At 36.6% G+C, this 15328-nt stretch overlaps 1 protein-coding gene across 1 annotated transcript; it reads left to right on the top strand.

Annotated features, from left to right (window-relative positions):
- The first annotated feature begins 12652 nt into the window (after positions 1–12652).
- Positions 12653–13749, top strand: LOC126298131 (piggyBac transposable element-derived protein 3-like). Its single transcript, XM_049989448.1, has 3 exons — positions 12653–12664; positions 12899–13046; positions 13088–13749. Exons 1-3 carry the CDS (start codon positions 12653–12655, stop codon positions 13747–13749), a joined length of 822 nt encoding a protein of 273 aa, XP_049845405.1.
- The last annotated feature ends 1579 nt before the right edge of the window (positions 13750–15328 follow it).

The raw sequence follows: 15328 nt of genomic DNA, 5'->3' as shown, positions 1-15328 counted from the left end.
ATAATCACTCACAGAAAATCTACGAATTGTTGCTAATAAAGTCTAATATAAGTGTCTCAAGACCATTGTGTATTGTTACTTCTGATTGTTGATACTTACTTGGTTTGCCATCGTTCTGTTCCTATGTGCCAGCTGCAAGCTAGCTAGCTAAATAAAGAAATATAGCAAATTGTTTATATGTGTATTTAATTTCCTTGTGTTTCATAACATATGCAAAAAGTTTCTTTTCGTAGTTTATAGAGTGTTCTCCTGTGTATAATGATGCTGACTGTAGATCTTATAGCATAGGTACTGTACTTTCTTCAAAATTTATGCCGCAAGTTACTTTTGTTGTCCATAAGTCTAGTCTATGAGTGGTTGCTTAACTACTCAGTCAGTATGTCTTTTGTTTCAATTGATACCTTTTTGTCTCTTTTCTATGATTTTATCTTTTTATCTTGAATAGAGAAGAAGAACAGATGACAAAGATGGCGGCTACTGACAAGAGTAAATCGTTTCTTAAGTGCAATAAATGAATAAAAAGCACAGAAATATTTGTGATCTGCCGATTATGGTGTAGAAAACAGTTTCACAATGTTTGTGTTGGTCTAAGCAACAGTGAAATTCGTCTAGTGAGAAATTCGAAAAAGCGAATTAAGTTTGGTTGTGAAGCATGCGAGTCGGCCTTACATGTTCAGCTGACGAAAGAGGTAGAAACTACAACGGATTGGGAAACTGTACAACATTTAAGGGAAAGCGCGTCAAGTGCAGAAGTCAGTAATATTAACGAGACAAAAAGCTACAGCCACGTTGTAAAAATAGTGTTTGTAATAACGGTAAAGGAGGAATCGAAAAGTTAAATGAACGATTAAAAAGTCTTCAGACAATTGCTGATATACTGAGAAAAGATATCACTAAACTTGAGAACGAAAGCCGTGAGTTAAAAACATTGGTTGCGAGCAGTAAACGCCAAAAGAGTACAAACAACTTAAATATGTATACCAGTGAAAGTAATGGTCAAAATTGCGTAATTGGCCGAACTCAAATGCCAGTGAAAGTAAAAAACTACGTAAATAGGCCTAACTCACATGCCCTTCAAAGTGAAAACAGTGGCCTAAAGTGTGTAAACAATTCAAAAACTATTTTTCGTGTAATGCCAAACAAAGTGACTAAAAAGTGCCTTGCTCACAACGAAATACATGGAATGAACCTAATCTCGTGTACATAAACAAGTTCAGTGTGTTAGCAGAAAGCAGCAGCAACTCCATAAACATTGAAAGTGAACAAGCTACCCAACGTGAAGATAAAAACATTGTTAGGAGCTGCAAAAACATCGCCAACTGCCAGAAACAGCGAACAAAGAAACACAATGTGCTTTTTGTAGCGGACAGACACGGAAGAAAGCTAGCAAAGATTCTACAGGATGTGATTACGGATCTTCGTGCAACTAGCATCGCAAAATTTGGTGCGAGAACAGAAAATATTGTTGAAGGCATCTCAGAACACAAGAATACAACAAGGGACAGTGACTTTGTTGTTTGTGTGACTGGTGCAAATGATGTAGCACATAATGAAGCCAAAAAGTGTATAACAGGTTTGAAATTATTTTAGATGTAAGTGAGGTGGAAAACACTATTGTTGTGACGATACCTCATATACTTGACCCGATCTATAATTCATGTGTCAACAAAGAGATTCGTAAAACGAATATTAAAATCAAACAACTATGTTCCATTTATGCTAAATGCAGTGTAGTGGATATTAGCAGACTTGAAAAAAGTTTGCACACTGAACATGGTGAGCAGCTAAATCACCATGGGAAAACATTTTTGTGCCATGAGGTAAACAAAGTTGTAAATGAAATACCAGCATGCAGCAGCCTTGTCTTAGAAGACAGTTCCACAGAGCATGACTGTACACCTCCTTTTTTTTTTTTTTTTAGAGAAAATGAAATTGCAGATAAAGGAAAGTTAGAAACCGCCTTAAGAGGAAACTGCAGCAGTTTAATTCATTCAGATAATTGTGCAACCCTAGATTATGTAGAGAAAATAAATGAATACAGAAAGTTCTGTGAAAGGAGAATACCATTATGTAGCCGTGACAGTTTCCCTCCTCCTTCATATAAATGTACAATCTCTTAGGTGTAAAATCAGTGAATTACAACGCTGGCTCGATAAAATCAACTGCAGTGCTCTATGCATCAATGAACACTGGATGAAAGACACTGAAGTAGACTTGTGTGTTCCTCTTGGATATTCGTTAGTTACAAGCTACTGCAGAAAAAGTATTACACATGGTGGGGTTTCAATATATGTCAAAAGTAACCTTGAATTGCATTACTCAGTTATAAACCTTAGTAGAATAGGCCTTGAAGTGCACGAACAGAAAACTGTAATTGTCTCAATCTATCAAATCCCCGGCTCTGATGAGATAGTATTTATAGAAAAAATTGATACTTTAATATTGTTGCTGTCAAAATATAAACAGCATAGAAATGTAATTGTAAGTGGTATTAACATAGATATAAGGGCAAAGAGAATAAATGTAATTCATATGATTAACACTCTGAAGTCATTAAACTATTACTATCTCAATGAAAATCCCACTAGACGGAATGCATGCCTTGATAACATAATTAGCATTGTACAAAGAGACTCCATACAATGTGATGTAATAGAATTAGCTACATCAGATCATGCAGGGCTATGGCTTCAAATAGAAAAGTCATCCTACAGTTCTGCAGAGAGAGAAGTGACATATAGAACTCTAGGTGAATTGAATGTAAACAAAATGATAAACCAGTTAAAAGAAATGGATGGGACTCATGTAATGGATAAGAAGAAAACGATTAATAAATGTTTTTCCATTTTCCTGACAGAGGTGAAGGATATAGTAGAAATGACATATCCCTTGGTAACCAAAAGGTACCAGAGTAATATGCCAAGCATGTACATATATAACTGTCTAATATTTGTCAGAGAAAATCTGAAAAAATTGAACATGAGATGTTATGTGCATGCACACAGTACAAGAAACATCACCTCTTAGACTTGCCTTCTACAAGACTTGCTGTAGTCCATAATAACTACAAGTACTTAAACATAAAATTTTTCAATAAGTTACCATGCTCAGCTCGTACAGTACCACTAAATAAATATAAGAATACATTGCAAACCTAGCTAAAAAACAACGAATTCTATACAACTGAAGAATTCTTAGAAACTAATCATCAAAATATATGTCTTACCTAAGCTATGAAGAAAATGTTTTGATATTATATAAGCTAGTTATTTACTGAAATTCTTTTCTTATGTGTGTATTTAATTACTGTACAAAACATTGTTTTACATAATGCTGAAGAAAAGGTCTTTAGTTCCTTTTCTCTCCTTTCTGTAACTATTTGAATATTGTACTGAAACTAAAACGCTCTGTAAACTTTGACGAAGCCAATTGTATGAAATATACCGAAAGGCTAATAAAAATATTCTATTCTATTCTGTTCTATTCAGAACTAACAGTGTGAAAAGAAAGGAAGTAAACTGTTAGTTAACTTGGGTACCTGGTAGGTTTCAGCTACCTAGCAATGCAAAGAGTGCTTTTGCCCCCCGACGTTTCCTTGTTTCTGATGAAAGTTTTTGATATCACCAGTGTTATACAATCCTTTGCTCTGTCCTGTCTCCGGTTTGGCCACTTCCACAGCACTAGGCTGAGTCAATTTAATTGTCCTATATGCACCATCATATGTTTCATGGAACTTCTTGGTTTCTGAACCTATTTTTGAGGATGTCGGTCTGGACTTAATTAGCACCAGTTCATCAACTTGGTAACATACCTGTGAGATTTGCTGCTCATTGCTGTTATAATATTCCCTGCTACCATTATGGTTATTTCCTGTCCTAAAACCCCTTTGAAATACACCTCTTCCCCTTCTAGATGGACTACAGTTACTATCATGTACTCTGTCTTCCTCCATTCAACCTTGCTCCTTGTTATTGTTTGCCATGCTATTCCTGTTTGAGCTATGGTCGTTGCGGTGGTCTGCACGCCACCTGTTTTTATGCCAGCTTTCCAACACTTGCATGTTGCTGGGAAGCTCATCCAGCTGTTAAAATATATATACATCAGGTTGTTAATTTCACTCTTGATGACATGAATTAGTTTCTCCTGTACAGATACTGGAAAATTAAGAACTGTTATTTCTTCACGTCAAGGATCAGTTAAATACTGGTTCTTTTCCCAGTAGTGCTGAAAGAACTCCTTATAACTACCCCAGCCTCTGTTTTCAAAGTTCCTAGCTTCAGATATTTCTGATCTTATACTGTTTTGTGTACTTCTGGACCAGTAATGCTTTCAGAAAGCTCTAACAAATTCTTGTTATGTTTTACATGTGTTATTGGCTCCTGTCCCCCATGATTAAGTGTACCCATTCAAAAAGTCTGTCTACAAATTTGACTTCCTGCTGTTCTGTCATGTTGTCAGGTATGATACCCTCAGAATAGTGAATAAAAGCAACAGGATGTATACTACCTTTGCTAGAAAAGTTATGAAATTTGTAAGCATTGGCATTACTAACTACTTCATTAATATAAACAACACCCTTATGTTTTTCCTGTTCAACCCATTTCTAGTTTCTACTTTGGCATAACTCCCATATTATCTGTATTTTTACTCACCTCGCTTAGTTGAGGTATGTATTCTACCTTCAGTTCTATTTCTCTCAAACGACCCTGAATTGTATTTGTATTACCACTACAAACAGTTTCTATTTGTGATACTTAAAGGCTAAGGACTGCATTTTCGTTCTTTAAGTGTACAACTTGTTTGTTTCGCCTTTCAGGGGTGGTTTTGCAAGTTTTGTCTAGTTAACTCTGATCTTTACTTAATTTAATGACTTCATCCCTGGATGACAATACAATGATAATCTTGAGGTTGCATGGGATCTTTTATTTTCACTACTTCAACATCAATATTACGATTAACCTCTTGCTTACGCTTTTGCAATTTCTGACTCCATTCTTTACTCTCATGTTCAATTCCTTTTTCACAGGCCCCTTTTCTAGTTTCATAAGAATCATTCCTGGTCTCTAAATAATTAAACTTACGATTAATTTTTGCTGTCTCCTCGATTGTTGCTTCTATTTTATCAGCAAGTAGCTATTCCCCATCTTTAATTCATTTGAGTACTTTTCTATTTCTTTTTGCCACTGTTCTATCTTTCCTTCTAGCATTTTTTTAAATTCATTTTACCCCTGTTGTATCTTTTCTTCTAGCCCTATTTTTAATTCTTTTTGCCTAGAAAAAAACTCCACTAATATTTCAACCATACTTTTATTATTACCTTCTCTAGGCTTTTGCTGTTCCATAGCTTAATCTGATTGTTCTACTTGTTGATTCATTACCAATGGCAGTGTTGGAGTCATCATCTCTGACATCACCATTCACCTTATTTAACTTATCATTAACATCAACGTCATCTGTATCAGAATCCATCTCTCCAATATTACTATTGCTAATATTTAATGTTATGGTTTCTTGTAAAACTTCAGTTTCTACATTAGATTATTCTGGTAATAGCTATCATCCTTTTGATTTTGTACACTTTTCTAGTCTACTATTAAATCTAACTTTTCCAGTTCATTCTCCATTACTGACTTTCGATTAATATGCTCTTTACTTATAATACTAAATTCATCTGGCATGCCGTGTAATTGGATAGCCTCTTCAGTTTCATTACCCTGAGGCTGCACTACCTCTCCTCTTCTAAGATTGTACGATGTTTCACTTTCCCCCAACATTTTGTTATTAAATAAATTATTACATAACAATTTAAAAATATTCTTAAAAATCTATAAGGTTGTCAATACTAGCTTCCTCTTACTAGCTGTAAAGTGAGAAACGTTCTTGGTACCTTTTTCTACAGTGCGATGCTGCTGCTCGCCTTGTTGTTTTTCTTGTGATGGGTGTCTTTCGCTGCTGTAGGCGACTACAGATGCGTATCTCTGCCGTTTGTCGCATGCTGACGTTGGATTGTAGCTGGTGGAGGCGTAGGGAAGCAGCCTACTCACGCTGTATAAAATTCACAGCAGTCTTTCCATTGTGTGCCAGCCAGTCCGCTGTAACTAGCTCTGATGTCATAAATGTTGCGCAATACTTTAAAATGAAGTAAATAACTTGAAACGTTTCTAGCATGTCGGAAGTAATACAAAATCAATAGGTATTGAATGTCAGTGCAATAACTTTAACCATTTTCGGAATTTGGACGTTTTTCTGTAAAAATCATTGGCGCAACAGAAAAGACCTAGAAACTTAAAAATTTATTTTTAGATTCCTTTTGAATAATAACTTAGTAGAAACAGTATTCTGGATTTCACAAATTAAAATTTTAGTTGAAATTCATAATTTTCTGGTTTTGGTATTAAAAATTAAAGAAGCAAGATAGATTAACTAGGCGAATGAATAAAGCTAGGATGTTTAAATTTAAATAGAAGTGAGATACGCTACAATCATAAAGATGTGAAAAGTTTCAACTGAATAACTATAAAACTATAGGCATAGCGTATCTCCAAAGGGCAAACTCAGAGCTCGTCCACTGCGTGTACTGTAATTAAATTAATTCTCTCGCCCAAAAATTGGACTTAGCCACGTCATACGTTTATTATGATTACTAACGTGTGTGCTGATTGCACATTTAAATTGAGAGCCTCATTGGCCATCAGCAAATGAAGCAATGATTTATTTAATAAATGAAAGTGGTGCATTACTAGCCCAGCGGCTAGTCGGAACAGCGAATTTAATCATGCGTTCCCTTAGCCGTCCGCACCGCGGCTTTATATATAAGAACGCTGCGCGAGGGAAAAAGGCCCCAGTCCTCTCCAGACGCAGATTAGCGCACCATCTGTCCTGGGAGTCGCGTCGCGTCGGTGTCATTGCTAGAAACAGCCTCGGATGCCGTAATAAGTTACTCGGGATACGCGTAACCAAAAAATCATTTTCGAGTGAAGTGTTAATTCTAGGATGACTTTGATGATCTATCTTCATTTTGCGTATGTCGTATTTTTCACGTGTCGCCGCGGGACAGACATTCTACCATTATTTAACGTGGCGTTTGATGAACATTATCATCAAATTATGGCGAGCATTCACTTAAACATTTAATTGGAACAGTTATAGTTGAAGCAGCGCATTAGACTCTGAACTGCTCTGGTAGTTGGATTGTGTGGATTTCTATCCTTCCACATTTATTATTAATAACAACAATAAATTCCACACGCCGCCCCACAGAGGCGACAGGTGGACACTGCTCTGCTAGCTGCTCCATCAAGCGTTGTTTCTCGTAGTGATGAAACAAAACGTAACAGTTTTGTAGCACGTACACACTTATAACTTTACACTTCGATCTTGCGTTTTGGTGTTTTCACTGTCAACTATGCGACGTGGATTAATTAGCGGCATTTATAAATTTTGTTGCCTAACAGTTCAAAGAAACTTATAAAAGTTCAAACAGGATATTATTTCACAGTTCACACAATGTCACTTTTTATCTTTTTCACTGTTTATATCCTACTGATTAGCTAATTTTATGATTATGACTACAGTCCACTGTTCTCACAATAAATTTCACATCTCATCCAGTACACACTTCTCGTTACTGGATAGTAGTCTCTTCTTTAAATACATGGTCTGCAGCAAGGAGATGCCATGTATAAATGATGTGACCCTTTGGAAGTCATATCTGGAAGCGGGAGAGATCTGGAGAGATAGAATAAGAGTCTCTGACCGTTCTTTACACCATCTTGTCGTCTTAAATTGTGTCCCCAGCACAAAAGAAAGCTTACTGGTCATGGAATCTTCTTCGGCGGAGGCTCCTACACTGTCAATTCGAACCTATGATTGTGCTTTTAGCGGGATGCCACATGCCCAGGTTAGTCTCTGTATCTATAGAGCGCTAGATCAGTAGTACTGACAATGATGATAGGAGGTACTTTTCATAGATGTATCCTGTTTGGTTATTATTCAAATATTCACACATTTACACTGTCTTTTACATCTCTTGACATAGCATTCTTAATTTATGGTAACATTTCATCCTATTTCCGAGGTATGATAGACATGACAGAATGAGTATTACATATTCACAACTAAGTTACGCCTGATGCAGAGTACAACATGTCCCGATATGAAGGAGATTCGAATCAGAGTGCCTATTACATATTAACATCTAAGTAATGCATGATTCTTAGACATGTGTCCAAACCTCCAGACCTTCCATTGTGGGATTTTAGGTGTTTGTTTCTCCTAACTAAGTCTCTGTTGGTAGCTTGCAATATCATAATACTTGCTCAGAAAGCAGGATATATTAAGCTGTGGTCAAGACCTACAATCTGAAACTGCCAACATTTTGGAATATAATGTAGATGTCATATTCATATTGATATTAACAAATTATAAAATGTTATAGAAGTTCAAAAAGTTCTGTAGTATGGTTTAAATAAAGGGTGCAGTTTGGGACTAGAGCAGAAGCAGTTAATTGTGTGGTTGAAAAAATTCAGCAGATTTTTTTTAAAGGAAGCATAACATAACCTCTGGGACATTTCCATTAAATTTCTTCAGTTGTGTTAAGTTTCTTTTAGAATAGAAACAGTTGCATGGACACAAGGAAAAGTACTTGATAACTGTCCTTTGTCAAACTGTCATTGCCTTAAAATACAGGGGATTAAAAAACTATGTGCTGTTGACAGATACCAATTGGGGTAGCCGCATGGTCTGTGGTGCCTTGTTAAGGTTTTGGCGGCTCCTCCCGTCACAGGTTTCAGTCCTTCCTCAGGTTTGGATGTGTGTTTTGTTCTTAGTTTAAGTTAGCTTAAGTAGTTTGTAATCCTAGGGATCGATGGTCTCAGCAGTTTGATCCCATAGAAACTTACCACCCGATTTCCCTTCCTTGTTAAAAGATTCAGAATTATTGGAAACCACCACTTGTCCCTCGTACAAAAGCCATACAAAACATGCAGACGTTAAACTACAGATAGCCAGTATAGTTTTTCAGTCCAAGAATGTACTGCTTGACTCTCGCAATATCAGGCAGATTCAGTTGTTTATCAGATGAGATGAACTTTTAAATTCAATAAAAGAGAAACTGGATTCAAGAATATATCAAACCAGCCACACTGCTATAAGAGAATCTTTCCCTACAGGAGGTATCACGCCACAATAAACATCAGTTTCTTTACAAAGACTACCTAAAACCATCAGACGAGACTATGTATGCCAACTTTTCACAATAACCTTTATAAATTACATATCGAACTTACTCCATATCAGTTTTGCAAAGATTCTTTCTTACATAGTGCAGCCAAACATTATGTCCAGGACTTTGAAGAAAAGTAATAATCTGCCTTTCTAACTCTACAATATGGTGATGTGTAGATGGCACTGATTTCAGTTTTGCAGTGTAAAGCGGTCTTCCCCTATTTTAAACTCCTTGGCTATGACAGAAAGACAACCTGAGCAAAGAGGTTGAATGCAGTGCAGTAGGTTCATGCATAGATTGTAGAAGAAAAATTTAGGTACATTCAAGTAAAGGTATCATAAATGAGTGCAACCATATTAAAACTGTCTGTACTGTGCATGCGCAGCTTCAAGAAAGTTTTGACGGCCAGAAAACTTTGCATTATTTGAACACATATTTCACATATTTTGTTGTTTCGTCACCAGTAGAGATAGTTGACATCTTTTCTCTCTTTACAACTCCTAAATGAGCCTACTTACTATTAGTGGTCAGCTCTTCTTGTAGTGAGCACCTAATAACACGAACAGCAACTTTTGCAACAGCACCACATTAGTCACTGAGATGGAAGGTAAGAAATCTGTGTTACATCTCCATTGTTATCTTGGCACTGCATATGGAAATTGTACATTACAATTTACAATGGTAAAAAAACTAAAACAAAAAAACGGAAATTTTGCGACGTTGGATTTATTTTTCTACAAAACAGTATAAACAGGTGATAGTGAAGTAGAAACAATGCAAAGAATACAGAACATAAACTGCTGCAACATGTATAATGGTAGACAAAAATGTTCGTTTTTTACCAACTTAACTGACTTGCACTCACCTTCCAACGACTGGTTAATGTGCTCAGTACAGAGTGTGACCACCTCTGGCAGCAATACATGCCTCGAAATGATGGGACAAGTCTGAATGGTGTTATCAATCTCATGTTGATGCATTAATGTCCGTTCTTCCTGCAGAACTGCTCGCAAGCTTTGGAAGTTATTGGTGGATACTGACATGGTGCAAGACATCTCCGTAGTGCATCCCCACGCATGCTCTATAGGGTTCGAATAGGAGGAGCGAGCAGGCCACGCCGTTCGTGCAGTAACTTACGCTTCCTAGAAAACATCAACATCTGTGAAGACAAGCGTTATCCTCATACCATTAGGGATCCTCCTTGATATTGGCCCCTTTCCACAATGTTTGGGTTCCAAAATCGTGTTCCACATGCCCTCCAGATGTGAATCACTCTCCAAACCAAACTGAGATTCATCTGTGAAAAGGACATTGGACCACTGTTCGACCGTTTGGGTGGCATGTTGGTAACTCCACTCTAGACATTCCCTTCTGTGAAGTAGCGTCATAAGTACACATACTGCAGCTCTCCGACAATAAATGCCACTCTCCCGAAACAAGCAAACAAAGTACAGACTGCAGGGGATACCGTGATAGTGCAGAGCAGCGTTGCCAGCCTTTCAGCATTACTGGATCGCATAACTGAAATGAAATTTTCATATATTTCGCTAAGGGATCGTCCGTATCTGCAATCTACAATATAAAATCCGTTTTTGGGTGACTGCCATAAACTTCTTGTTGCAGGTGACCTATCTGACGGCTTCCAGGATCAACAAGAAAGTCATTTTCAATATTTCACGTAATTATTGATTGAATTTAAAATTTTTACATGCTAACTTAATCAACTCATTAAGAATAAGTTAAGTTTAACATGATAAAATAAATATTACAATTAGGAAGTAAGTATTTGACTTGAAGCTGATGGAGCTTAAATATTCCAGATTGGTTCATCCATTACTCGAAAATGAAAACATTTAGAGACTTCCAACAAACTTCACATTTAACATCAAATGTTTAGGTAACTTCTTCTCGCTAATAGCCCCCACAAAATGAGGGAAGGAAAAAGTTTATCGCCTACAGTATTTTCACTGCTCATGTGGCGAAACTTCAGCATTTACCATATTGTTTTAACTTTTTACTTCCTTAACACCAACGCTAGTCGCATAACACTTTGCACACAGTATCTCTATATATATCACTGAATGTACCTGCAAAATAATATGACTGTGCAGCACATAGTTCAGGGGGGGTAAGATGTGATGTGCACTTAAACGTTTCAAACACTAGCTTCTGCTTACATTGACATGCAATAAAACAATAGGCGTGAGGTTTTAATTTATCAGGTCTTTACTGCTAATGCTATTCGTAACACATTTTGAATATAGTATCTACATACTCACTGAATGTACCTACAGCATAACATCAGTGTACAGCAAACACTTCAGGAGATAGGATGGCAGAAATGACGAAATTTGTGAGAAACTCGCTTCTCCTTAAAATGGAGCGAAAATTACCTATCCGGTTATCATACAGTCATTCAGAGTGAAAGCACTTAGCAACTTCCCAAAAACTTTCAGCATAGTTTCAATCATATTCTAAACTTTTTCTCACTTACATGCTGATGGTCAAGAATAACGGGATTAGAGCGTTATTATGATTGTTACAGTGCATTGAGCAGTCGTGGCTCATCTGGTCTGCAGCTTTATACTGGTACCACATAAAAATAGACGTGTTCGATTATTCCACGTTAACGTTTCCACATTTTAATGCTGTTCACTTTTAATTTTTTTATGTATACGATTCATAAAATCATATAAAATTTTTTACCTTGTTTACTTACCTTGAAATAAGACTTAAAAATGGAATGCATCATCATTATCATCATCATCACATCAGCATCATCTTCCTCCTCTGGAGGGTCAGGAATAAACGAACTCTAAGCAGATAACCCCCCACATAACAGCGTTTACTTCATGCTACTAAGCATATTTTCCTTAGAAACAAAATTTTTGCATGAGGCTGCTGCTGCTCACACAATGGCTGGCAAGCAAACATCCACTCACTGTGGAATTAAATAGCCTATTCCCATTTTCCACCTTTACAACATTCTTCTAACGGAAAATTCTTTTGCAGTCAGCATTCAAATGTGGAAGGGATAAACAAGAGAGCCCCAACTCTGATAGGGCTGGGAATTCTCTCTTGCCAAATAAAGTTTTTTGTTGAGTATGTTACCCCAAAATATCTACTTCTGTACAGTTCTTAAAATTTTCTCCAGTCATCATAGATTAGTTTTACATGCTTGTTATCATCTAAAGAGACTGTTCTTGGAAGTTTTGACATAAGAGGTAAGAGAAAGGGAGTTTTTTTCCTTTCTTTGTTTTACCCTCTAGTACCTCCGGTTACATATATGTAACATAAGTTTAATATGGGTTTTACTGGCGTTTAGCCAATGCTGGTTCACCAGTTCCCACTGTTACACGGGAACTACTGTAGAAATATAATATTTCACCATGTTTGCAACTTCTTAGGCATAAGTTGGTCGCTATCATGTTCTGCAAGGTATGTGGTATTCTCTATTTGTGTGGATAAAATGTTTTTAATCAGTATATACTACATATTTTCCTTTTAAATAAGTACTAGTGAACCAGTTATTTGTATTATTTTGGTTCCGCGTATAGAAATACCCTAGGAAGGTTGAAATGAACTTATGTAACGTATGTGTAACTGTGGATGTTTAGGGTTATGTTTATGAATGTTCGTTTGTGATATTTAGGTATTTTATTTCATTTCCAGTTAACGATTGATGACATTCTTGAGGTTCTAAATAATCCTGTCGAAAGTGATTTTTCTGAACTTAGTGATGAGGATGATGATGAAATTCCGACTAATGTAGCACATATCATGACGGCAGAGAAACTTCTACTACAGATATGTTGCAAGAGTCAGCTGTTTTTGATTCAGTAAATCCTGAGGATGTTCCAGAAGATACAGAGTTGTGGAGGGTCAATGATGACTTAACTCCAGAAATTCATCCATCTGTGCTCCTTCCAGAAGACGAACATGAAGAAGTGCTCACCCCTTTGCAGTACTTCAGATCTTTTATGACATGTGAAATGATGGAACTCTGTATTCAACAAACTAATATTTATGGTATTCAGAAACTGGGCACAACTATTGACATTATCCTAGCTGAGATGGAGCAGCTTTTAAGTATTTATTTGCGTATCGTCTTGGCTCAAAGTCACTTCCAGAAACTAGTATATTTGTTGCATTTGCAGGACATACTGAAAGAAGATAAGCTGGAGAAAATTCGACCTCGGCTTACTTTGTTCTCTCAAACTTGTCTGAGAAAACTGCCTGAGCAGAATCAGTATGTTGACGAAATAATGATCCCTTTCAAAGGATGCAGTACTTTTCAACAATATATACAAATGAAGTCAACATGGTTGGGATTCAAAATGTGGGGTAGAACTGGTTCCTCAGGGTATTTGTATGATTTTGACGTTTACCAAGGTGGAGCTTCTAAGGAAACAAGGCATGTCACTGGAAAAGGTCTTGGTTACAATGTTGTGATGAAGTTAACTGCAGCATTGGAAGAAAATCCCTTTTTTAGGGTTTACGCAGACAATTTCTTCACATCATAACTTGGTGCTAACAGCCTACTGATGAGGGGTATTTATTATATAGGCACAATAAGAGATGGTAGATTCAAGCAGTGTACTCTTCCTGATGAAAAGCTGATGAAAGCGCAAGTACGTGGTACTACAGCTTCACAAGTTACATCAACGGGCAAGTTCATCACTGTGAAATGGTATGATAACAAATGTGTTACATTGGTACTTTCCCTAACAGGTATAGAGCCAAAGGACATAACAAAAAGGTGCGATAGAACTAAGAAAGAACATATTTTCATCCCTAGGCCATCCATTGTCCAAATGTACAAGTAATATGGGAGGAGCAGATCATCATGATACGTTGACATCGCTATACAAATTCCCCTAAGATCCAGAAGATGATATTTGTCTATCTTCTGGCACACAATAGCAATAGCTGTTGTCAGTAGCTGGCTGAAATATAGAGAAGACTGCAAGGACCTGTCTGAAAAACATTTTTATCATAGACAGTTTCAAGCTAATCTTGCAAATGCATTGATATCTGATAGACAAAGGAAATTCAAGAGGGGATGTCCAAGAACTGAAGATATGTCCAAAAAAGTCAAGAAATCTGCTACTACAGTAACTCCAGTACTGGAATGCCTAAAGGACAAAATTGACCACTTTCCTCGGTGGAATAACGCGAAAGGAAGGCGCAAAATTTGCATGAAACAGAATACTTTTGTTTAGTGCCAAAAAAGCAAAGTTTTTCTATACCTCAACAAAGAAAGAAAAGGCTTCAGAAGATTCCACTACTTAAAGAAATGTATGTAAATACGTTTATTGTTACATTATTGTACAAGCTTTTGTAATAAACTGATACAGAACGCAAAACTGTAATTATACATTTACCTTACCCATGCCAATACTATCACCTTGAATCCCAATGTTACATATGTGTAATTCATTGGAGGAAAAGGACTCAAAACAAAAAAATTTAAAAGTTTTCATTTGTCCTCCCAAAATAGTGGTAACTGTAAATAATACTCTGCTAAGAACAACCTACAAGTAATATTAATTGTTGTGAATCCCAGAGGGTTAATAGAGCACTCTTAGGCGTCAAAACTGCAAACAATGACAATAAATCATCATCAAAGTTTTATCTCTTTTTCAGTTATGAACATTCTGCCTGCATGAAATCCCTATATCGGCATCAAAGTCTTTCACGGCGTCCTGTTCATTTTTTTCCCTTCTTTCTGGGTGCCTTCAAAACTTCAACTCCTAAATACATCTGGCTGTCAGGAAGAAACTTCGACCTGTTGTTGAGGTCAGTGTCAGTCAACTTACTGGTTATAACATACTGCTGGTCCATTCAGCAAAGTGACACATCCTTGTAGCCTCCTACCATATTTCCATTTCTGTCAATAATAACAACTTTACCACTCCGGAAATGCTTATTCACATCTGTGAGTTTCAGTACAATATAAGCCAAAATGAATAAAATAATTTAAAAAGAATATCATTGAGGGATCATTGAATATCTTTTGTGGCAACCAGCCTCTCCCTAGGTTATTTAGAATCAAACTAGAGATGCAAAGCATTCCACTGTTCTAAAATTCTCACTGCAACG

The sequence above is a fragment of the Schistocerca gregaria genome, chromosome X, assembly GCF_023897955.1.
Source record: "Schistocerca gregaria isolate iqSchGreg1 chromosome X, iqSchGreg1.2, whole genome shotgun sequence".
NCBI lineage: Eukaryota > Metazoa > Arthropoda > Insecta > Orthoptera > Acrididae > Schistocerca > Schistocerca gregaria.
The sequence above is the reverse complement of the archived record's forward strand: the minus strand, read 5'-3'. Positions and strand labels throughout refer to the sequence as shown.